The sequence below is a fragment of the Capra hircus genome, chromosome 10 (genome assembly GCF_001704415.2).
Source record: "Capra hircus breed San Clemente chromosome 10, ASM170441v1, whole genome shotgun sequence".
In the NCBI taxonomy this organism is placed as follows: Eukaryota; Metazoa; Chordata; class Mammalia; order Artiodactyla; family Bovidae; genus Capra; species Capra hircus.
Window position 1 is genome coordinate 17,146,559 of NC_030817.1, and position 25,174 is coordinate 17,171,732.

A 25,174-nucleotide genomic window follows, 5' to 3' on the forward strand; every position below is an offset into this window, starting at 1 on the left:
GTGTCCTCAGGGAGTCTACAGTTCATTAGGAGAGACTACTGTATAAACAAATAAGTATAATACAGACTAATAAATGCTTCAGTAGAGGTATCTTCAGCATAGGAGTATCACAAAGGAGGAAGTGATTGGTTCTGCCTCGTGTGGGGAGTCCTCAGAGGGTCTTAGGAATTGGACCAGGAAAGGGGCCGGGGGCTTGAATTGAGTCTTGAAGCTCACTAGAAGCACTGAAGCATGGGGAACAGAGGTGAGTGTGGCAGTTCTTGTGGGGCACCATGAAGATGATGTAAGATCTGGGAGTTACTTGATGTAATAATCAAATAGCTGATCATAGGGTTGGAGACCCGCTGAGATCATTATGAGTAGAAATAAAAGTTCAGTACATTCTATTATATCTAACTAGTTTTAAAATACTGTTTCCTTGCTTGAAAAATAAAGATCTCTTGCCTGTTCTCTCCCTTTTTTAGAAAAAAAAAAAAAACAACAGTATTTGTTCAGAAATAGAAACTTCTTATATGTTTTCCTATCATTAAAAATTTGGGGGACCTCCCTGGGAGTCCAGTGGTTAGGACTCTGCTTCCACTGCAGGGGGGCACGGATTCAATCCATCCCACATGCCACATGGTGAGACCAAAAAAAAAGAATTTAGAAAACGCTGAAAGGTACAGTTAGGAAAAAAAAAATGTCTGTAATTCCAGACACCAAGAAATGACCACTATGAACATTTTTATGTTGCTCTTCCCAGTCTTCTTTATATAATATAATATTTTAACAATTGGACTCATGTAAATAATTTTGTGTTTGCTTTTTCATTTAACATTTTTTGAGTGATTCACTGTGTTGTTGTTCCTTAAAAGTGTCATTTTTTAAATGCTTATATTACATTCTGATGGATCTCTTATAGTTTATGTAATTCTTGTTTGTGGCTCGTTTGAACTGGTTCCAATTGCTAGCTGACCCAGGTTTTGGCTGATGTACTTGGCAAGTCTGTCACCATATTTTAAAATAATAACACATGCTTATTTATTTTTCATTATAAAAGTTTGCCAACTTGTTTGATCTGGTGGCTTTCACCCATTCTGTTCTTTTGCTCTTGTTAGCATTTTTTAATTTTGTTTCTTGGTTTCCCATTATAAAAAGGCAGTAGAGTGGTCATCCAAAGCATGGCATCTGAGTCCACGTTGTCTGGGTTTGACTCAAGTCTGCTATGTACTGTGGTAATCTTGAGAAAGTTCCTTGAGAGAATGCCTCAATTTCCTAATTTGTAAAATAGAGACAGTTGTATCTGTGTCTGAGGGTTGTGAGTTAGTACATGTGAAGGACTGAGAACAGCTTCTGCCATGTGGAAAGGGACTGTCTCTTTTCAGTTAGTGATCAGTAGTTTCTTGTTCTAGCAAGAACTCCTTTTCTGCTACATTTAGTTCATGAATATCTTAGGTCAGTAAAGATTGACTGTACTCAACTTTATTACTCAGTGTCTTTATCTTGAATGTTCACAGAAAACTTCCCCTTACCCGAAGTAGCAAATTTAACTAAAGTTTTAAAGATAAAGTCAGTACTAAAAGTAAAGATAAAATCAGTATTGTTTAACCCTGTCTTTGAAATGCATACATAGGCACAAAGGGAGCAAACTCTATATAGGCTGACTGATCAGGTTATTTTTTAAATTACTTTTTAGTTGGATGATTAGATTTTCAAGCTTTTGGGTGGTTTCCCCTTTCCAGCTGAGTGTTACCTTGGTTCCTTATTCATGGCTTATAAGGCCCCCTGCGACCCAGCCCCACGTATCGTCTCCTTTCATTTCTCTTCATCTTGTTCCCAGTCCCATTAAAGTGAAACTGGTTGTGTGGTTGGGAAGAGACTCACTCTTAAGTCTGTGCTCTGGTTTGCTTCTACTGAAGGGTTGGAATCAACTGAAGTGCCAGAGCTCCTTTCTGGGAAGTGACCAGCTAAGGCGGTGAGATCGCCTCTTGGCTTTTCTCGTGATTTTAATTGGGAAAAGCTTGGTCAGAGTTCACCTGCCTTTGGTTATTTTTAGTGCCACAGGGTTTCCACTGACTATTCTGTGCCTCTTCTTTGTTGTTTGCTGGGAGTTCTCTTTGAGAAATGAAAACCTATCCCACTGACTCTTTTTTTTTCCTTTGTAGGATAGGATCCTAAGACAGCAGACCCGATGCACCCTTCTGCAGCTGACTGCACCCGGCATTAGAAAGAGGTCCAGGGATGATGTTTTTGGGGATTATGTTTCTCTACCCAGGAATTCATGCAGTTCATTCCAGAAACATTGATCCTCTGCTCGTGTGACACACCCTTCCTGAAGATCTGATGGACACTTTCTGTTGACCTTGCAGCTGTTTTTTCACGTGGAAGTTGGAAGACAAGGTGAAAGTGGCCGAAAGGTACCTGCTTTGGTGAATAGACGTGCTCCCCTCGGTTCTTAGAACATGGGCCCTCGTTTAAAGGTAAGGTGATAGACTAGTTAAGGTTCACTTATTATTAGGATAGAGAATGTGGACTCAGTGACCAGTTTCTGAGTTCTCTCAGCAAGGGCTAACTAGCACTGATGTGCACAGTTGCAGTCAGGATTGACTTTACTCCCAGCAGGGCATATTCAAGTATGAAGAAATCAATTCTCCATTTCTGGGAACTGACTTTTTCACACTGGATCTTCAATGTTAGGGCTAAAATTTATTTGGTACTGTAATTATAAATCTCTGTACTAAAAAAAGGCAAAGAGTTTTAGAATATGTATGTCAGTCAACTTTCTAACATTCCCCTGAGACAAATAGCTTCAAGTATTTCCCCTTTCCCTCTTTTGTAGATAATGTGAGCCAAAGTGCTGTAGTATTAAGCAGCTTGCCCAGGATCTTTTAGTAAGCAAGCGGCATTTCTGCATTAGATAATCGGTACTGCATTCCATTTTCCTTTGTAATGCTTTATTTTTATTTCAAAAGATTAAAAAGGAGGCCATAAACATTTATCTTTCTAATTTTAGCCTCAGTAAGATTGGGTAATGTTTTTCATACTTTCTTTTACCTGTTTTCTTAAATCTTTTCTCTCCCCAAATACTTCATTATCCGTATGACTCCACTCTTTTTTCATGATTCATGATTCACAGTTATATGAGGTTAAGAACATTGGGCTTCAGAGTTAGACATGGGCTTGAGTCACTTATCCTGCTGGGAGATGTTCAGCAAGTCAACTTTTCCAACCCTAGCTTTTTTTTTTTCAAGTCTGTAAAATGAGAATAATAATGCTCATTTTACCAAGTTGTATTGGTGACAATTATTTAGGCTAACTTATGAAACACTTGGTACACTATTGGCCTGTGGTAATGACTCAATAAGGGGAGTTGCAAGTTACGGGTTTACTACTGTGAGGTGGGACGGAAGGAGAGAAGGAGCAGAGAGCACACCACAGGTACAGTAAGGATAGAAACTGCCACAGAATTAGTGAATCTGGAATAAAAGTGATTTGAGGGGTCACCCTAAAAGGAAACCCTGTACCTAAAGGCATGGAGGCTTTGTGATAGCATCCAGAGGGAGAAGATGCAGAAGGGAAGTTTAGAAGGTGACCATGAGCAAAATTGAGAGCTGGGTAAAGTATTGTTGGGGTGTTTTTTGGAATGGTATTGTAGAGAAGTGGGATAGTTCATAAAGATCACATTAATGAGTAATGAATTGACAGAGCTAATTCCCTGGTCACAGGCGGCTTCTTGGAGAAGAGAGTTTAGAAAAAAAAAAATGGTATGCTGAGTTTTAAATAATAGAGGAAATTGGAATAGAAAAGTAGAATTGATGTACTGGAAAAGATGTAGGTGATCTAGATCAGTGGTGGTGATTTGGTTGAGCAATAAGTGAATGGGGAGAAGATGGACAAGGTCTTAACAAAGTCAAGTTTATTATTATCAGCCATGAGGACGGAGACTATGGCTGTTATATAATACCATTTCCCCAGTATCTGGCATATGAAGTAGGTACTCAATATTTGTTGGATGAATGATTTTAGTATGAATTTTTTTTAACTTTTGATTATAAAAATTTTCAAACATGAAGTTAGAACAGTATAAAGAATGCCAGTGTAGGCAGAGGATTTAAGTATGGTTAGGAAGGCTTAAGGAAGCCTTTCTTTTTGTAGTTCTGATGCGTTTCTCTCTGAATGAAGTGTGACCCTATAGAGGGGTTCCCTCAGTTTCTTATTGGCTCTGAAGCAAAGAAGTAGTGATGCTGCTACTATTATTGATAATAGTTATAGTAGTAGTTTTAAAACTGAGAACTCACTGGCCCCATTCTTGGTTGTTTACAAGTATTAACCCTTTACCAGTATTAACTCTTTTCATCTTCACAGTACCCCAAGAAGTACACACAGATATTAGCCCCATTTGAAAGCTAAGGAAACTGGCAAATTATAGAGAGATTAAATAAGTTGTGAGTGGCAGAGAATGGATTTGAATGCAGGTAGTCTAGCTTTAGTCTAGTTATGCCCTCATTCTCTGTATTTTTTTTTTTTTTTTTTGCTATACTTTTTAAGAGTCTTGAGAGTTGTGGAGAGTTATACTGAAGTCGTATTACACTAAAGGAGATGGTACCATAGGAATTACTAAACCTCAACTCTTTACAGCAGTGAGAACGCTGAAGCTTAGACAGGTCATACAATTGCAGCCTGGAACTGGTCTCTCGGCTCTGACTTACTGCTTGTCAGCTGCCTCTCACAGAAATGTTGTTGCAGTTGTCAGAGGGATAGCACATAGGAATCTCCCCAGGCCTCATGATGTGTGCCATAAATTTAGTGTTGCTTTTATTCCTCCAGGGAGTCAGAGACTTAGACACAAGTCTGCAGCATCACCTACATACACTTCATTTTCTACTGAGTGCTGTAACTTTGCTGAGGACTAAGTGTTCACATCCAGGATCAGACTGAATGACATCTAACTGAGAGAGTGTCTGAGACAATTAAACTGCTGGTATTGGTTCCACCAGTTCCCCTAGTACATCCTGTAAGGCGCAGACAGATGCTTTTAGAGAGATGATAACACCTTTTCAGCCTCGGAGATGAGATACTTGTTTGGGAAGGAGACTTGCTAGCTGTGATCTCAAATTTTGAGTTAGTGTATTGTCTCTGTAGACCCTTTGGAGAGCAGTGTAACCCATGTGTGTTGATACCGCTAATGTTCCATATGTGGATTTCTTTTCTGGTAGAACTTGAGATACCAGTCTCAATAGTGATATCTAAGAAACTTGACATGGTCACTCCTCAGATTACCTGCTCCCTATGGTTTCTATTGGATATATTGTTATCAAAGGATCTAATGGCCATTTTCAGCCACTCTTTCTCTTAAATTTTCCCAGCACAATTAGACATCAAAGCACAAGCTGTTCAAAATAAAAGTGATTTGGTTCCTCTCAAATCTGAGCAAAGAAATTTTCATATGTCTTGTCTCTAAGTTATATATTAGTGGTGACAAAAGGTGCTGGCTTGATAACCTTAATATCTATTGACTTTAAAGAGTGACTTTAGTGCCCTGTGAACTGGAGAGCACGCATGGCCTGCTAAGGTCAGAGCTCAGGGATGAGATAGGAATGTCAGTGCGCATTGTGTTTTTCCTTGGCAGTACCTTGGGTGGTTCAAATGAGTAATAAGATTGAAGTCTTACTCTGGAATAAGTCTGCTAATAGTGAAAGTTTCCCCTCAGACTCTGGCCCCTGTTTGAATTGTTCTGACCTTGGCAGACGTCACTTGGGATGAGAAGTCCAGTCCCCTTCTCTGGTTCCTCTCCTTGGCCTCTGCTGGGCTCATCTTTCACAAGGCCATTAGTTTGTCTGATTGGTAACAGCAACAACAACAACAAAAAAAAACCCAGCTTCTCTTACATGCCCACTGCTTATTATTGAGATGACCCAGCGTTCATTTTAATTACATAATGCCAACATGATGATAATAATCCTTGCTTTAAAAAAAATCCACGTTTTATATAACTATTTCTACTTAGATGAATTACTTCCAGAAGGCAAATGTAAGGGGAAAGTGACTCCATTATCCTCTTTGCTTGTGTTAATTAGCACTACTTTGCATGGGGGAGGGAAACTGTCTTGGGGCCCTGGATCCGGGAAGATGAAAGCCATGTTACTGCATTTCTTAATTAGAAGTGGCTGTTTGTGGTATTCCTAGGGTGGTCGGTAGATTGGAAATCTTTCGGGGCAATGATGCAGTCTGTTTCTCTGCAGTGTTGTAGGGCACCTGTCAAGCTAGAGAGAGAGCAGGGACAGGAAGGCCAGAGATGGTTGGCTCAAGCCATATGCTCTGCTTTGTCTCTTCCTGAGACGGCTGCAGGGAAGAATCAGGAAAAACTAAACAAGTTTTCTTTTGCAGCTGCAGCTGTGATCCTCGGCTGTCTGTTGGCACTGAAGGGACCTGATGTTTTACGTTATTGGTACGTCACGGAGAGAGCCCTCTCTCATTTTTTTGGTTAGGGTTGCTTATATCCTTTTCTGCCTCCCTCTTTGTCCTTGAAAAGAGACTCAGAAATATTTCCAATCATGCTAGAATGTACCTTCGCAGAGTTAGCAGTGGAATTCATTCATTTGAGAAATATTTATTGAGTAATTATGGCCGGTGCCAGACAGTGTTTCCTGTCGAGTCAAAGTCAAATAAGGCAAAAATCTGCCTCCATGAAGTTTGTAACACAAAGAGGGAGAAACGTTGAGTAGATGAATGGATGTACAGGAGTTTGAGGTAGCCCGGAAGAAGGAACCCCTAACTGTGGTAGGGACTGTGGGGGGGGCTTTTGCCAAGTGGACAAGAAAGGGGAGGGCTTCCAACTGGAGAGAGCAGAACACACATTCTTTTTACTACTCTTGTCAGGGCCCAGCACAGGCAGGGAGCTTGGGGGTAGGCATTGTATATGGTCCCTGGTATAGAACAAGGGTTGGCAGACTTCTGTGAACGACCAAAGGCTAAATATTTTCAGCTTCCCAGGCCATACACTCTGTGTCACCACTGCTGAACTCTGTGGTTTTAGGGCAAAACCAGCCCTAGACAATAGTAAATGAGTGGGTGGGGCTGTGTTTCAGTAGAATTTTATTTGCAAAAACAGGCAGTGGGTGGAATTTGGCCCAAGGACCTTCGTTTTTGACCCTGGTATGGAAGGAAGTTCCTGTCTTCACCCACAGAGGTGGTGACCCGGTAGAGTGGGTCTTTGGACTTCTCCCCTGACTGATGGCTGGCCTGTTCCATAAGGAGAAGCTGTGATGTGTAACTGGAAGGTGGTGTGTGTTTTCTCTTTCACATAGGTGGCATCACAGTGTCTGTGGTTGCATTCTTCTTCACAATTAAGTTCCTCTTTGAGCTTGCCGCACGTGTAGTCAGCTTCCTTCAGAATGAGGACCGCGAGCGCCGAGGGGACCGGACTATATATGACTACGTGCGGGGAAATTACCTGGATCCCCGGTCTTGCAAAGTCTCCTGGGATTGGAAGGACCCCTATGAGGTGGGCCACAGCATGGCCTTCCGAGTGCATGTAAGGGAATGTTTCTGTCTCTGTACGCACTGGGGTTTCTGAGTCAGTTGCCTTCCAGAGCCCAGTCTGGTCTGGTCTGGACAGTTAATATTTTCCCTTGTTTTTCAATTCCCTCCACCTCACCCCCCTACCCTCCCCAAGAACTTGGGAATTGTTAACATCTAAAGAGTCAATTTTTCTGTCATTTGGCTTTAATAGGTGCTCAGCTTAGAAGAAGTACAAAGCTTAATGTTACATTTTCACAATGAGAAAAATGTTACTGAAGAGGGTAGGTGTTGTAGATGAGGGGTTGACAAACCATGGCCCAAGGGTTAAATCAAGCCAACTTCCTGCTTCTATAAATACAGGCTTATTGGAACACAGTCACACCCATTCATCTTCCTGTACTGCCTGTAGACGCTGTCACATTTGAGACATTAATCACAGTTGAGTAACTATGTATGACCTGCTAACTAACAGTATTACTCTCTGGCCTTTTGCAGAAAGTTTACTGCCTCTGCAGTGACTTCTGCACTGCAGCCTTCATCTTGGTTTCATAGTCCAAAACCCCCAGCCTTGCCTAGAGCTTTTGTTCACTCAGTGCCAGTGATACCCACTGACTTCCCTTTATGTCTGAGCTAACAGTGATAAATGTAAGAAAAAAGGGCCAGTAAGACAGGGGAGGCGGCCTCTGTGGTTCATTAAGTGTCAAGTTGAAGTGGATTCAATGGTATATTTCACCCCTTTCCTCTGAAATGGTTAAGAATTTGTCTGTGATTTAATGGTTTTCTTCAAAGCATAGAGAGAATTTGTTTCTCCTTGTGTGAGCAGGACTGTAGGATTAGGTGGGGATTTACCAGCCACCCCCTCCTACCCCACACTCTCTCAAGTTGCACAGCTATTGTCCCTCTGCTCACCAATGGGTGTCCCTCTTCTCCCCACCACAGTTATTCTATAAGAACGGACAGCCCTTCCCTGCACACCGGCCTGTGGGACTAAGAGTCCACATCTCTCATGTTGAGCTGGCAGTGGAAATCCCAGTGACCCAGGAGGTCCTCCAGGAGCCCAGTTCCAATGTGGTCAAGGTGGCCTTTACTGTGCGCAAAGCTGGGCGGTATGAAATCTCAGTGAAGCTTGGTGGGTTAAACGTGGCCTATAGTCCCTACTACAAGATTTTTCAGCCTGGTAGGTTTTTTGTTCCTCCCTCCCTCCATTCCTTCCTTCCTTTTTCTTTTCCTTTTTTCTCCTTTGCTTTTTAAATAGTGCCTTTATTGAAATTTAATTCACATGCTTTATAATTCATTCATTTAAAATGCACAATTTAATGATTTAAAAATGTATTGCTGGGTGGTATTATTGCCTGGTGTGAGTATACCATACTTGATTTAATCTTTCACTACTTAAAGAACATCTTGGTTGTTTTCCAGTTTGTGGCCATTATGAATAGTGGTTTTAGTCTGCGTGTCGCTAGTGGTTAACAGTGTCGAACATCTTTTCATGTGCTTATTTGCCATCTGTGTGTCCTTTTCGATGAAATGTCTTTTGTCCATTTTCTAATGGGAGTTTTTGTTTTTTTACTATTGAGTTTTGAGAGTTCTTTAAGTCCTTTGTTACAGATGTGGTTTGCAAATATTTTCTCTCAGTCTTTTCTTTTCTTAGCTTTTCTTTTCATCTCCTTAATGGGGTCTCTCACAAAACAAGTTTTAATTTTGATGAAGTCAATTTATTAATTTTTCATTTTATGGATCATGTTTTGGTATCTGAGAACTCTTTGACTAGTCCTAGGTTCTAAAGATATTCTCCTGTGTGTTTTTTTTCTTTTTTTGTAAAATCTTCCAGTTTTAGTATTTAAGATTGTAATTCATTTTTAGTTAACTTTTGTAATTTAGGTCAGTACTTTTCTTATAAATGTCCAGTTGCTCCAGCATCATTTATTGGAAAGGCTGTCTTTCCCCTATCACATTGGTTTTGCACCTTTGTCAGGGATCTGTTGGGCATGTTTGTGGTGACCTGTTTCTGAGTTCTCATTCTGTTCCTTTGGTCTGTCTATCCTCCCACCAATACCAGAGTCTTAATGATGTAGCTATGTAATAAGTCTTGAAATTGGGTAAACTGACTCTTTCCACTTTTCTGTTTTAGAATTGTTTTAGCTCTTCCAGAACTTTTGCCTTTCTATATAAATTTTATTTTTTTTTTTTTTTAGTTCTCAACCTGTTTAATGTGTAAAGGGGAAAAAAGAGCAAGTAGGCAGAGTTTCGGTCTGAATACATTCTCAGAATGCTGGCCATCCAGAGCATCATTCTGAACATCTGATTATCTTCTGTGACTCGAGAGTTTCAGTTATGAAAAGACCTAATTCCATGGGATTATAGTGACTGATTTATCATAAGAATTAAATACAGAAATTTAAAGGCTCCGAGCAAACAGCAGGGGTGGGACTAATGTGCCAGTAATAGATGGAGTTGATGGGGCAAGAGGCAACCAATCGTAAAATTACTTTTCCTTTGTAACAAAGGGTTCACACTTTTAACATAAATTATACATTCATTATGGGTTTTAAAAACAGTCAAGCCTAAATAAATTCTTCATACCATCGAGAAAAGATACACTGAAAACCTGCTTGAGTACAGAACTTTTCGTTTGACAGCTCTTGGCCGGGGCCACGCACATTTTACAGGGAGCTTTTGCTTCTCAAGCTTAGTGAAAGTCTGCCAATCATTTTGTGTAAAAATAAGACTTAAATTTAAAACCTCGCCAAACTAGGGATCTGATGAAGAAAATCGGTGACCCCGGAATGGCTAAAGCCGGTAATTCTCAGACTTCAGCCTGCGTCCCAGTGACCTTCGAGGCCCCGCCCCGCGTGTCCAAGGCCTGGGCGGGCCCAAGTCCCTGAAGGGCCAGCGGGTTCCCCCAGGGGGAGCTGCGCTGCTGCTCCAGGAACCCTGGCTCAGAACCCCTAGAAGGACGTAGCACTGTCTCCGCCTCTGCTCGGCGCAGACCGTGTCCACACTCTCGTCAGCTGTGGTTACTCTGTGGGCGACAGCCGGAGGCGGTGCTCTGGAGTGACACCACCACCCGCTGCCTTATGGTCAGAAGAGAGAGGTCCTGGGCTTGCGGTCAGGTCACATGGAGTGTTGCTCTGCCAGCATGCCATGCAGTTTACAACTAAAGCCACAGACAATGTGTTTGAGCGTCAGGCACTCAGTCATGTCCAACTCTTTGCGACTCTGTGGACAGTGGCCCGCCGAGGCTCCTCTGTCCGTGGGGGTTCTCCAAGGCAAGAATACTGGAATGGGTTGCCATTCCCTTCTTCAGGAGATCTTCCCGACCCAGGGATTGAACCCAGGTCTCCTGCATTGCAGCTGGGTTCTTTACCATCTCAGTCACCAGGGAAGCCCCCAATATACTTGACGTGTGTATTTAATGCTGGAAATTCACCCTACGGGACAGACAGAAGGCAATGAAAGGAAAAAGCACCATAACTAAGCCGTCCTTGGAAATGATGAAGGTTTTTTTTTTCCTTTTCTCTCTCAAATACCTTCACTTTAATGTAACTTCAAGCCCAACATTCTGGGAGGTAAACAGTCTGGTAATTACGAGGGATGAGGGATGAGAGGCAGGATGCACCCCAGGACAACAGGAGGAGCACTGGGGTCTGGCCACTCCACTGACTCTACAGCAGGGCCTTGACACAAGAGCCCCGGGCAGCTGGAAGACACGACTCCTCAGGTTCCCACATGAAAGCACTGTGCCCGTCACAAAAGAGTGCCCCTGAGAGCCTCTCTGAACCGAGCTGGGCAGAGCCACGCCAGAATCTGGTTCAAAACGGCGGCCCAGAGAAGCAGTGCCTGGGCCTCGAGGTCATAGTGGTCCCTCTCACCTAGCCCAGCACCTGATACCACACAAGACAAAACACGTGGCCAGTCTCAGAGAAGGGGGCTTGCCCCTGGGGTGAGAACCCTGGAAGGAGCTGACCCCAAACCCAGAACTCTCAACACTCAGGAACTTCATTTAAAATGAGTTCTTCCAAGTAAAACGCACGGCCAAATTCTAAGCCCTGCAAGAAGCAGCCCCGGGGGGGAGGCTCCACATTCTGCCAGTCTGCAGTCTGCCAGTCTGCCTCGCATCCCCCCTCCCTGCCCTAGGAGCCGCAGTTAGCTCCCAGTGCCCGGACTGGGTGGGCTACAGGCTCCAAGTGCCACTGCCAGCCGTCGTGGGGAAGCTCAATTTGGCCAAACTGTTCACCAGATTCCTCCCTGCAAGTCCCTATGGATACCTGTCCCGCCCTTCCCCAGCCTCTTCTGCCCAGCCCAGCACCCTCCACCTAAAGTGCCACCTGCCTGACACTGAGGGCAGCCGTGGCAGAGCTCAGGTCATGAAAGTGAGCCGGCAGCCGGCAGGGAAGGGCTTCTCTCTGCCCATCTCATAGTCCTGTACCACTGGGAAGAAACGAAAAGGAGATTTCCCAATCTCATCATCATATGTTCCCAACTGAACACTTAAAAGCAAATCGTCATCTTAAAGTACTACATTTAGGGATTCAGTTACAATATATATGTGTTTTGTCTTTCCCTTGATCCAGCTGTTGCTATTGGTTCTTCAGTTCAGTTCAGTTGCTCAGTCGTGTCCAACTCTTTGCGACCCCATGAATTTGCAGCACGCCAGGCCTCCCTGTCCATCACCAACTCCTGGAATTCACTCAAACTCACGTCCATTGAGTCGGTGATGCCATCCAGCCATCTCATCCTCTGTCATCCCCTTCTCCTCCTGCCGCCAATCCCTCCCAGCATCAGAGTCTTTTCCAATGAGTCAACTCTTCACATAAGGTGGCCAAAGTATTGGAGTTTCACCTTTAGCATCATTCCTTCCAAAGAACACCCGGGACTGATCTCCTTCAGAATGGACTGGTTGGATCTCCATGCAGTCCAAGGGACTCTCAAAGAGTCTTCTCCAACACCACAGTTCAACAGCATCAATTCTTCGGCGCTCAGCTTTCTTCACAGTCCAACTCTCACATCCATACATGACCACTGGAAAAACCATAGCCTTGACTAGATGGACCTTTGTTGGCCAAGTAATGTCTCTGCTTTTGAATATGCTATCTAGGTTGGTCATAACTTTCCTTCCAAGGAGTAAGTGTCTTTTAATTTCATAGCTACAGTCACCATCTACAGTGATTTTGGAGCACCAAAAAATAAAGTCTGACACTGTTTCCACTGTTTATCCATTTATTAATAGGACCTTAAAAAGAATTGATACCCTAAAAAAAGAACTGGATTTGTTTAAAAAAGTGCAACAATGTGGGGGTTGGGGGGCCGGAAAAGTGTGTCCTCTCCTCCTTCCACCCACCCCATTACGTTTTGGCTCAGAAAGCTTTTTTTTTCCTCTTCGCTGTCCATCTGTCTGTCTGTGTTCTGTGTTCTGGGTGGCGGGCTTCAGAAGGCATCCATAGGTATCCACCCACTCTCAGTGAGGAAGTTCAGGATCCTCTTCTTGAGGACTTTGTCCAGGTAGCTGGGCAGGCGGCTCTTGGAGGGAATGCCCTGGCGCTTCTGCAGGTGGTCCTTGATGATGGCCTTCACGGTCATGTAGTGTGTGGGGCTCAGGTTCAGCATGCTGCACAGCACCTTCTTGTGGTCCAACAGGTGCTCGAAGCCTGGCAGGTGCTTGATGGCCATGAACTCGCCGTTCCAGCCGTCCTCCTTGCCGCGCTTGGCGCCTCCTGCCGCCGCCGCCTCGTGTTTGTCGTGCTTGTGCCAGGCCACGTGGTACTTGACCGAGCCCTCTATCTTGGTGATGCTGTTGCGCCGGTAGCGCTATGGCTCGCGGATCTTGTCATGCAGCATCTTCTTGTGCATGTTCTCTAACAAGTCGTTGAACTCCTTGCACGACATGAACTGGTAGAGCGGCCGCAGCTGTGGCCGCAGCTCCTTCTCCTCCTTGGTGACCTTGCGCCGCGACACCCACTCCTTCTCCTAGTCCTTGCCTGGGAAGGCGGGCACCAGGTTGTAGTCGTGCGCAATGTTTTTGCGCCGCTTCCGCTTGCGGAGCTTGCGCACGTACATGTCCGTGTGCGCACATTTCGGCTCAATCTCCATGGTGTCCTCGTCTTAGTTGACCAGGAGCCCACTGATGAGCCTCGGCGTCCTGGTTGTACTCGATCTCTTAGTTGTCCCGCGGCAGCATGTAGCCCAGCTGCTGCTTCTCGGCCACCGAGATGTCTAGGGGTGGCAGGGGGGTGATGAGGCTGAGAGAGAGGGGCCCCCACTGGGGCAGGTGTGGTCGGTCACCCGGTTGGGCATGCAAGCCTTCCCCAGGTTTCCGTGGATGTACATGCTTAATGCTCCATCACTTTCTGGGGGTTCCAGGAAGCACCGACCTGAGCTGCCACGTCCTTCTTGGCCAGGCGGTACACGCAGTACCTCTTGCCGAGCTCCACCATCTTCTGCCGCCCAGTGCTCCAGCAAAACCGCTGCAGCCACCCCCCTATATAAATTTTAGAATAATACTGTCTAAATTTATCAAAAAATCTTTGAGATTTTGATAAGAACTGTGTTAAACCTCATGCGAAGGGTTGACTCATTGGAAAAGACCACAATGCTGGGAGGGATTGGGGGCAGGAGGAGAAGGGGACGACAGAGGATGAGATGGCTGGTTGGCATCACTGACTCGATGGACATGAGTTTGGGTTAACTCTGGGAGTTGGTGATAGACAGGGAGGCCTGGCGTACTGCAATTCATGGGGTCGCAAAGAGTCGGACACGACTGAGCAAGTGAACTGAACTGTGTTAAACCTAGAAACAAAGAACGGTGTTAAACCTCATATCATTTGGGGAGAATTGGCATCTTTACTATGTTGAGTCTCTGAATTCATAAACATGGTATGCCTCTGAACTTATTTCTTTAATCAGCATTTTGTAGTTTTCAATATACAAGTTTTCCACGGGTTTTGTTAGATTTGCCCCTAAATATTTCGAATTTGTTTGTCTTACAGTTATTCACTTATTTTTAAGGCCAGTTTCACTTGTAGGTTCCCAGTGGGATTCTAGGCACTATATCTGTAACTCTCACTTCTATTTCCTCCAATTTATTCTCATTGTGGTTAGTGCTTGCAGTGGTTAGGAATTTGTAAAAATGAGTTCCCAAAAGTTTATTTGAGTTAATCTCTCTGTTTTCTTTCTTTTCTCTCTGGCTCATAATGGTATTGTTTATCCCTAGGAATTGGGCGGGCACCCAGCTTTCTAGGACTCACTGACTGAGTAGATCTCTGGGTCCTGAAAATCACCTCTCTGACGTTACCTTCCCTTGTCTTTATTCCAGGAATGGTGGTTCCTTCCAAGACCAAAATTGTGTGCCATTTTTCTACCCTGGTGTTGACCTGTGGGCAGCCGCACACTCTTCAAATAGTACCCCGAGATGAGTATGACAACCCTACCAACAATTCCACATCCTTGAGAGATGAGCACAACTACAGCCTGTCCATTCATGAGGTGAGCAGGCTCCCATCTAGGTCACTTAGGTCAGTCGTCTTCTCCCTGACCATGGTGCCATCCTTCTGAGACTTAGATTAGCTCAAGGTAGGAAAGTTCTTTGTAAATTTCTGTGGAAGCAGAAAAATTATGTGTGGTTGGTGATGGCTTCGTTTTCCTCCTGTAGCTTGGTCCTCCGGAAGAGGAGAGTACCGGTGTCTCATTTGAGAAGTCAGTGACGTCCAACCGGCAGACCTGCCAGGTATTCCTGCGGCTCACCCTGCATTCTCGAGGCTGCTTCCATGCCTGCATCTCATACCAAAACCAGCCAATCAACAATGGTGAATTTGACATCATTGTCCTAAGTGGTGAGTTGAGAGGAGAGCTGTGAATTAGTCCTCTTTCCAAGCCACTTGTCCTTTGCACATCCACAGTCATCTGACCAACCCCCCCCCCACCCCAAATATTTGGTATTTGGACCAAAACTTGGTTTAGAGACCTGTGGACTAAAGGTCTGGTGATGGGCAGTTTCTTCTCCTGTCTTGCACTTTAAACCTTATTCCTTGTTGTACTTCAGAGAACGAGAGGAATATCGTTGAGCGCAACGTGTCCACCTCAGGAGTGAGCATTTACTTTGAAGCTTATCTGTATAATGCTGCCAACTGCACCAGCACGCCGTGGCACCTCCCACCCATGCACATGAGCTCTGCCCAGCGCCGGCCCTCCACAGCTCTGGAGGAAGAAGATGAAGACTCACCCTCTGAGTGTCACACCCCTGAGAAGGTGAAGAAACCGAAGAAGGTGTACTGCTACGTGTCACCCAAGGTTCGCACTCCCGCTCTTGTCCCCTGCCTGAGCCTGCTCATCTTTGGTAACAAAACCCACCCAACAATGGTCTGAGAATCAGGGTGCGATCATCACCTTGTAGGGGTTCAGGGATACTGAGACGGCTTCCCATTGAGCAAAAGGCTGTAACACCTCTTCTGCTGCCTCTTTCTGGTTTGGACTGGATTACACCTCTGTCCAGAGTCTGTGCCTTGGTACTTTGAAGCATCTGGGGCGTTCTGCTGTTTGATCGCTCCTGGGAAGATTTTTCAAGGGATGGCTCTAGAGTTTTAAAGAAAGCTACTTTTAACCATTAATAATTTCTCACTAGTGTAAAATTACTGTTGGCCCTTTGTGCCATTTGGGAACAATTTGATCTTTCATGCTCTGATTTTTGAAATCACAAGAGATGTCATCATTGGGGTACAGGGCTAGAATAGAGAAATTTTGGCAGAGACAAGGGAGGTGAACTTCCCAAGGCCCCTGAGCTGAGAGACGCTTTGTGTTAGGGAGTTTCTTTTTTAGTGTTTGTATTTTGCTTATTTATACAGACCTCAGAAAAACGAGACTCGAACCATCCCATTACATTCCTTTAAATCTCATAGCAAAAACTGAGTTCTAATTCTGTTCTACTTCAGAACACTTCACTGTGTACCATTCATCATTTAAACATCCAGCCTTCATTTGTCCTGGAGAATGGCGATGAGGGAAATGGTAAGGTAGAGATGAAGCGAGATTGGCTATGAATTGATTATTGTTGAAGCTGGTGATAATTCAGTGTGCTGTTTCCTTTAGTATGTGTTTGAAATGTTCTTTAATGAAGAATTTTTTTAAAAAATCAAGAAAAAAACCTGACCTACTGTTTGTTCAGAAAACAGAGGGGTCTTTTCAGATTAAAAAGTTATTGCATTGTTTTTTCTTTTCTTTTTTTTTTTCGTAAATGGCAAGAGACTTCTTTTTATTCTTACATATAGGGTTTTGTGAACTCTTCTGTATGCGACTCCTCCCAGCCCCCCACACCATCATCCCCAGCACATCCTTAGTGGCATTCTGATAGGGATAAAGCAGTGGGCAGGGGCCACTGGTGTTCCCCACTAATTTGGAAGAAGTCTCTCTGAGAACTATCTGGCTAAGCAGGAGGAGAGTCTGATTGTTTGTAGTGAAATGAAATGTTGATTGTGAAATGTTCTCTACTTGTAAAGTGAAAACCTGATCTCAGATATTTGGAAATGGTAGTAAGACCTGAGTATTAAGGTTATGAGACATCTTTGTGAAATTGCAGTGTGATAACAATATTTTAAATTTGCCTGTTTTAAGCTAGAATTGATGTTTTCTATTTGATTTCAGTCCTGACTAAATTATCCTCCTTGTTTAGAGAGGAAAAGGGCTATCATGGAAAATACAGATGGGGACAGGTATTTGAAATACAATACCCAAACAGAACCTCTTAATCATTCATTTCATTTTTTGTATGTTGGTCCTCCAGCAATTCTCAGTGAAGGAATTCTACCTGAAAATCATTCCCTGGCGCCTTTACACCTTCCGGGTATGCCCTGGAACCAAAGTAAGTTGAACCTTACATCCGGTTCATGTAGAGCAGGCTTCCGCCTCCAACGTCTCAACCTTTTATTTTTTTCCCAGAAGGGTTTTTGGTGTTTCTGGAAATTCTCATTGTGCACACAGGATTCATTGCCAAATAAAGAAGCAGATGCTACCTCCTCGTGAAGGCTATAGTTATAGGAAGACACATGCTTACAGAAACAGTAGTTAGTAGAAGTCAAAACACTTCAACAATTCTCTCTTCCCCCTAAGACTAAGCTAACGGAGAGGGTATTAGAGCTCTGACCTGAACTTGGCTTCCTAATGTGCCCAAACTAACTGTTTCAGCACCAGTAGTCTCATCTATTAAAAAAAAAAAAAAAAATTTTTTTTAACTTTTCTGAGTTTTTGAAATCTACTGGCAAATCATTTTCCTCCAGCCAGTTTGCCCAACCTATTCAGGTATTCATTTGCTCTTTTACATATCCTTACAGCTTTCACACTTCTTATATTTTATGTTTGAAAGTCTGTAGTATTACCTGTGACCCTTACTGACCTTACCTGTGACCCTTACAGGTGGTCTCTATGACTCAGTTTAACATAAAATCTGAATCATAGAGCATGCTCAGTCACTCAGTCATGTCTGATTCTTTGTGACTCCGTGGACTCTAGCCTATCAGGTTCCTCTGTCCATGAACTTTTCCAGGCAAGAATACTGGAGTGGATTGCCATTTCCTTCTCCAGGGGATCATCCCAGGCCAGGGATCGAGCCCACGTCTTTTGTGTCTCTTGCATTGGTAGGCGGGTTCTTTACCACTGACACAGTGGTAGAGGACAAAGCCTCAAAATGGTTCTGAGGATGAAACCCAGGCCTCATACATGCAATGCATGCGCTCTACCACTGAGTTGCACCCCCCCACCTGAAGTGAAAAGCAAGGAAATGTACTCCTGGTAGTTACTTACTTGGAGAAACTAGGCTTAACTTGTTTTTTGTTGGTTGGTGCAGAAGGGTAAGGATGTAAAGGGTTTTTGGTGGATTTGAGGGCTTCATAGAGTAACTCTTTCTTTTTTTTCCCTTTTGTTAGTTTTCATACCTTGGCCCTGACCCTGTCCATAAGCTGCTCACCCTTGTGGTAGATGACGGCATTCAGCCTCCTGTGGAGCTCAGCTGTAAGGAAAGGAACATCTTAGCAGCCACGTTTATCCGCTCGCTCCATAAGAACATAGGTGAGGTTGGACAGGGAATCTGATGGGGAAGGCAGCGACCCCAGATACCCTGAGTGCCTGAGGGTGTAGGGGTGGCCTGCACAGGGAACTTGTAAAGAGGCTGTAACCATGATGGATCCTACTGCTCCTTAGGGGGCTCCGAGACCTTTCAGGACAAGGTGAACTTTTTCCATCGAGAGCTTCGGCAGGTGCATATGAAAAGACCACATTCTAAAGTCACCCTGAAGGTCAGCAGACATGCCTTGTTGGAATCGGTGAGTAAAGTTTCTTTCATATTAGCAGTTGAACAGTTATCAAAATTTTCCAGCTAGAAACCTCTGTGCTATTTAGTTATATCCTACAGGTTATTGTTTTTATGAAACATACATCTGTGTCTTCTTTAAACATGTTAAGCGCTGTTCTTTGTGTTTGGCTATACTGAATTTGGGGCAGATTTGTTGGAGGTATGTTAATTGAGGGGAGAGACTAGTTGACACATTGGCTGTAAAATCTGTTCTTGACTAGTTCCTGAACAATCTCATGGACTTCCTATGGAAGGCAGGTATTAAGATGTTGTTATAGAAGAAAGTTCCTGTTATTGAATCCCAGGATTAAGAAGAGCTCTTACGAGATTAAAAGGAAATGATTTTTGTTGTCACTCTGGTCTGATGGAAGAGGAACACCTGATGTGTTTCTGTCTCCACTACACAGACACTGGCATAGTTCTCACATTCCTTGACAATGAGAAGGCTTTGGTCCCTGTCCAGAAAGTGTTTGTGATGTTTGGCTCTGGCAGGTGTGACTGGAAACCCCTTTTCTCAGGCACTTTCTCCTTTGTGGCATGGCTCCCTGTCTGAACCTAGCCTTGTGGATTAAGATGTCTAGTGGGTAGACTGTACTTGACTGAAAACCAAGACTCCTTGGTTCTCTTGCTGACAGCTTACTGATTTGAGCCATTTTTATTTCTTTTAAGAGTTTTCTCATCAATAAAATGAGGACTGTTAAAAAATAAAGTTTCAACTTTCCAGCCAGGCAATGGTATAAATATGAATTTGACTTTTTTTATCTTAAATTTCTTCCGGAGATATGTGCATTTTAAATTTAAGATGGTATTATTAAAGCTTATTTTTGAGTAATATATTGCCTCCAAAAACTTGTGACTATTAAATGGACAGGGGTAATGTTCTCGTGTTTTTGTCTTTAACACCCAGAGGTGCTGGCCAGTGTTCTGACAATTTCTTTTCTTTTACTGCTTTTCAGTCTCTGAAAGCCACTCGGAATTTTTCCATCTCAGATTGGAGCAAGAACTTTGAAGTGGTTTTTCAGGATGAAGAAGGTCAGTTTTGAAATTACCCACTCATCTTTTTTAACTCTCCTTCCCACTCCTCCCTATCTCCTTATAGTACATCCACAGAAACTGAAAACAACCCTCCTACACATGCTTGCCACCCCTGCTCCAGCCCTGGGAAAAAGAAGTCATGAGTCAAGTCCAAAAGGGTGGTGTTTACTGGCTAGATGGCTTGGTTGAGCTTGTAGAGCACAGATGGACAAGGATTTGGAGGGTGAGCTCTTATGAGTTTGAAGCAGAAGGGCAGAGTAACCTTTGTAGTACCAAGAGAAGCAGGAGGGCAGAGTAACCTTTGTAGTACCAAGAGAAGCAACAGTTCCTGGGATCTCTGATCTGTGTTCCCATGCTAGAGTGCATCAGCTTAGTGATTAGAATACCTTTAATCCTATAGAATGAGGTGGGATTTAAAAAAAAATGTCCACAGTTAAGGTGGGTTGGAATATGGGACACCAAGGTGGTGGAATGGAGGGAAGAGGGATCAGAGAGTATAAAATGATGATTAAATGAACAAAAATGATAAAAGGTGATGAGCCAGCATTACTTTTTATTTTTATTATACTTTCCAGCTCTGGACTGGGGAGGGCCTCGTCGGGAATGGTTTGAGTTAATCTGCAAAGCACTATTTGACACCACCAATCAACTCTTCACCCGATTCAGTGACACCAACCAAGCATTAGTGAGTCTGACTTCCCCGGGGGTGGGAGCAAAATGTGGATTGTGTTATGATGGAGAGACTAGTAAGAATTTGAACTAATCAGATTACCTCCCTCCTTGTTGCCGTCCTTATTTCATCTCTAAGAGAAAATGCAGACAGATGAATAAAAGCATTATAGTGCAGTGGCTGTTCTACTCCTTAGTATTTTAATAATTAAGCCACTTTTTTCAGAACATCCCTGAAGCAATTGAACTCTGTACAAGGTATTTGACTAGGGGAGTAGGGAAGTAGACTTTGGCTGAAAGAGGTTCTGGTTTAGGGAAGAGGCATTATATCATCCACTGATTGACTTCTGTTTGTAGCCAGGGACCACAAAATCAATAGAAGATTCTTCAGTTTATTGTAAGTCGATCTTTGTCCTTTATGCTCCAGTCACTTTGAATTACTCAGTGGTGGCTACCAAACAATGCCATTTGGATGGGTTCCTTGATCCTAACACTGAAATTCTTGCTCCTTTGGAATAGAGTTGTGGAGGGAGAATCTTTCCAGAACTAGGCTTGAAGAAAAACGACCCAGGACCTTTTAATCTCTCTCTTTGACAGGTGCACCCTAACCCTAATCGCCCCACTCATCTGCGCCTAAAGATGTATGAGTTTGCAGGGCGCCTGGTGGGCAAGTGTCTCTATGAGTCCTCTCTAGGAGGAGCCTACAAGCAGTTGGTCCGAGCTCGCTTCACCCGTTCTTTCTTGGCCCAAATCATAGGACTGCGTATGCATTACAAGGTAAGGTCTTGGGTATGTGTTTTCTGCTAAATCCCCTGGCCATTAACTCTGGAATCTCTCCACCCTCTGTTTATTATTTTTGAGGTTTGAAGGGGTAAGTGGTTCCAAGCAGTTACAAATTTTATTTCTGGGTGAGAGTGGTCATGCTCTGTTGTATCTTTCTGTCTCCTCAGTACTTTGAAACAGATGACCCAGAATTCTACAAATCTAAAGTTTGTTTCATCCTCAACAATGACATGAGTGAGATGGAGCTGGTCTTTGCAGAAGAGAAATATAATAAATCAGGTCAATTGGATAAGGTGAGACAGAGAACTGAAGCCTGTGGCTCCCATTCCTCAGCCGCCTCTGTATCAGGGCTGTCTAGTAGAGCTTTCGCAGTGATGGAAGTGTTCTCTGTTTGTACTTTTGAACGCCCAAAATGCGTCTGGTGTGACCAGATACCTGAATTTCTAAATTAACTACCTATGACTAGTGAGCTGTGTTGGACAGCATAGCTTTGGGGCAGTGTGTCCCACATTGAATGGCCTTGGCCTGTTTAAATGGAGCCAGAGACACATATGCCATCCTTCCCCCTAGTTCCTCCTTTCCAGTAGAAAAAGAATGAAGTGATAGTGAAGTGTCACTGCACAGGCAGTTTTGGAAGGGAAGACAGTGTCTGTCTCAACATTAGGGGCAGGGAGGTAGTTGACTCCCATTTTAACACTGTGCCCGTTTATTTTTAAGGTTTTTATTAGAAAATGGCCAAAAGTATTTCTGATGCACATGTGATTTTGTTTGCATTCTGGGGTTAAATAATATCAGATGATCATGACAAACCTGAAGTTGCAGTTATAAATAATTGAAAGCAAAATAGCAATGACTAAAAGTTTGTGATCACTGGTAGCACTGAACTGATAATCAGATACCCTTGTGAGCCCTGTGAGGGTCTTAGCTGCTGGCCTTCACACCTGTGTGGGTGGAGCCCGTTTTCTTGACCCAGCACTGCAAGGCATCTCAAGTCAATAGAAGACTGAATTAGGGTCTGCGGGCCTAGGGGAGTACTGATTTTAATTGGATTTGATATGAATATTAAATCTTAATCATTTACTACTTAGGCTAATAGTTAGAAGTGCTTACACATGTAAAATAAAAATAACCAGAACTGTGCCCAATAATAGAAAAAGTCTTACATGTTTAGATCCATTGAGAATCTTTGCTCTGGACCAAAGTTCTGTCCCTCCCATGCCAGGGTCACCTTAAAATCTGATCTTGTAACTAAATGGAGGCATTCATTCACCTGTGAAGACAATCTTGCTCATTGTGCATAGGTTTTCAAGGGTGGCTTTAAACTGTGTTTCAGGGCTTCCTCAAAGCTCCCTTAGGAGTTGCTTATTGGAGGAGGGTGCCAGTTCTGTTTGAAAATCATACAGTTCAGCCTTTTCTTCGCAGATAGAAAAACCAGGAGTCCAAATAGCTAAGTGACTGAAACCCCATAGCAAGTTAGTCTCCAAGTATCAAGCCATGGCTTTTTCTATTGCCTCACGTTAGAAATAGAAGAATGTAGGGGAACATCTGTGCATGTCCTGGAATTTCTGAGATTATGCTTCTTTACTGTTTATCTGGCTTTATAGAGTCTCAGGGGTTTAAGAGAAGAGTCAGTAATGGTTTAATTTTGGATCAGAGGAATGTTAAAATGTTGCTAACAAGGAAACATACATATCTTCCTGTTGCATAGCCACTATTTGACCAGGTCAGAGAAGACTCCCTGAGACACCCGCTTCAGAAACAGTAGTGAGTAGAATATAGTAATAGTGGTAGGAACCCTGAAGTTTAGTTCCTGAGTAAAACTGAGTGTGTTGAGAACCTAAATGCAGTTCAATAACATGCTGCTTGTGGGACATGCGGGTAGCTGTCGTCTTTTAAACTCCCATCCACACGCTTTTCCTGTCTTTTGCTTCTTTCAGGTTGTAGAACTTATGACAGGTGGAGCTCAAACCCCCGTCACCAACGCAAATAAAATCTTCTATTTAAATTTGCTGGCCCAGTATCGACTGGCCAGCCAGGTGAAAGAGGAGGTGGAACATTTCCTAAAAGGTGGGATTCTGTTGACTCTTGGCTTTGAGGTGTAAATACCTGTATCACATGGTGTGGATATAGCTTTAACTTGGATATTTTGTTTCAGGCCTGAATGAGTTAGTCCCTGAAAACCTCTTGGCTATTTTTGATGAGAATGAGCTTGAGGTAAGTGCTCACAATTGGAACTCCCTGTCCCTGGCTTGCTATTTTGTTATGCCCACAGGAACCAGCTGCCTGCACCTTCTGTTATGAGATGCAGTAGGAAAGCCCTGTGAGAGTTGGTTTCACTTTTGTTACTCTTCCATGCATGGACCCTTTCTCCAGCTTTTAAAAACGAATGTGGAATAACTATTGATGAATAGTAATAATGACTATTTACTCATCAAATATTATTGATACTGGTTGAGTAGTAAAGAATGTTGGTATCTTGTACAGTCTTTTTAAATCCTATGACCTTTTAAGTTGATTTAAGGCTTTAGAAGCATTTATTTGTTCAGAGACTATATCAAGTACCTCGTATATGGCCTGTGCTTTTGAGGAACTGAGGGGTCATGGAACCACATTCTAGTGAAGACAGTCCAAAGGATGTGAGGCCTGTCATAGCTTTGGTGGCAACACTACAGAGTTAATATATTCTTCCCTTAGATCCTGTGACAACTGGAATGCACTGTAAGATGGTAAATACCTTGCTATAATGAGCAGACTTGAAGTTCCATGAACTTTGAGTATAGGCAAAAAGTAAAACCAGTTTGTTTTTACCTGCTGCTCACACATGATACATATAATGCAAGTTATTAGCTTTAACGTCCCATCAGTTCAATTCAGTTCAGTTCATTCGCTCAGTCGTGTCCGACTCTTTGAGACCCCATGAATCGCAGCACGCCAGGCCTCCCTGTCCACCACCAACTCCCGGAATTCACTCAGACTCACGTCCATCAAGTCCATCCTCTGTTGTCCCCTTCTCCCGCCCCCAATCCCTCCCAGCATCAGAGTCTTTTCCAATGAGTCAACTCTTCGCATGAGGTGGCCAAAGTACTGGAGTTTCAGCTTTAGCATCATTCCTTCCGAAGAAATCCCAGGGCTGATCTCCATCACAATGGACTGGTTGGATCTCCTTGCAGTCCAGGGGACTCTCAAGAGTCTTCTCCAACACCACAGTTCAAAAGCATCAATTCTTCGGCGCTCAGCCTTCTTCACAGTTCAACTCTCACATCCATACATGACCGCAGGAAAAACCATAGCCTTGACTAGACGGACCTTTGTTGGCAAAGTAGTGTCTCTGCTTTTGAATATGCTATCTAGGTTGGTCATAACTTTCCTTCCAAGGAGTAAGCGTCTTTTATTTATTTTTCATTTTTCTTTTTTCTTTTTTTGAGTAAGCGTCTTTTAATTTCATGGCTGCAGTCACCATCTGCAGTGATTTTGGAGCCCCAAAAAATAAAGTCTGACACTGTTTCCACTGTTTCCCCATCTATTTCCCATGAAGTGATGGGACCAGATGCCATGATCTTTGTTTTCTGAATGTTGAGCTTTAAGGCAACCTTTTCACTCTCCACTTTCACTTTCATCAAGAGGCTTTTTAGTTCCTCTTCACTTTCTGCCGTAAGGGTGGTGTCATCTGCATATCTGAGGTTATTGATATTTCTCCTGGCAATCTTGATTCCAGCTTGTGCTTCTTCCAGCCCAGCGTTTCTCATGATGTACTCTGCATATAAGTTAAATAAGCAGGGTGACAATATACAGCCTTGAAATACTCCTTTTCCTATTTGGAACCAGTCCCATAGCCTTTATTAAAGTTTCTGT

General features: G+C 43.4%; 1 protein-coding gene and 1 pseudogene across 6 annotated transcripts in view; one reads left to right on the plus strand and one right to left on the minus strand.

Annotated features, from left to right (window-relative positions):
* The window catches only part of AREL1 (apoptosis resistant E3 ubiquitin protein ligase 1), a 45,343-nt gene that overhangs the window by 15,065 nt on the left and 5,104 nt on the right, over window positions 1-25,174 (plus strand). For 2 of the 6 annotated variants that reach the window (XM_005686082.2, XM_005686083.3), the window contains 16 exons: window positions 2,349-2,459; window positions 6,367-6,427; window positions 7,287-7,513; window positions 8,440-8,677; window positions 14,813-14,982; window positions 15,149-15,329; window positions 15,539-15,786; window positions 17,273-17,350; window positions 18,411-18,552; window positions 18,685-18,806; window positions 19,792-19,867; window positions 20,446-20,555; window positions 21,137-21,316; window positions 21,490-21,615; window positions 23,260-23,389; window positions 23,478-23,536. In XM_005686082.2, the coding sequence (XP_005686139.1) occupies window positions 6,412-6,427; window positions 7,287-7,513; window positions 8,440-8,677; window positions 14,813-14,982; window positions 15,149-15,329; window positions 15,539-15,786; window positions 17,273-17,350; window positions 18,411-18,552; window positions 18,685-18,806; window positions 19,792-19,867; window positions 20,446-20,555; window positions 21,137-21,316; window positions 21,490-21,615; window positions 23,260-23,389; window positions 23,478-23,536 (2,103 nt within the window). In that variant the 5' untranslated portion in view covers window positions 2,349-2,459; window positions 6,367-6,411. Of the gene's footprint in view, window positions 1-2,144; window positions 2,460-6,366; window positions 6,428-7,286; window positions 7,514-8,439; window positions 8,678-14,812; window positions 14,983-15,148; window positions 15,330-15,538; window positions 15,787-17,272; window positions 17,351-18,410; window positions 18,553-18,684; window positions 18,807-19,791; window positions 19,868-20,445; window positions 20,556-21,136; window positions 21,317-21,489; window positions 21,616-23,259; window positions 23,390-23,477; window positions 23,537-25,174 lie in introns of all 6 variants that reach the window. The other 4 variants (XM_013967308.2, XM_013967307.2, XM_013967310.2 and 1 more) reach the window with 3 other exon arrangements.
* On the minus strand, window positions 12,928-13,934 carry LOC102173393 (annotated as a pseudogene).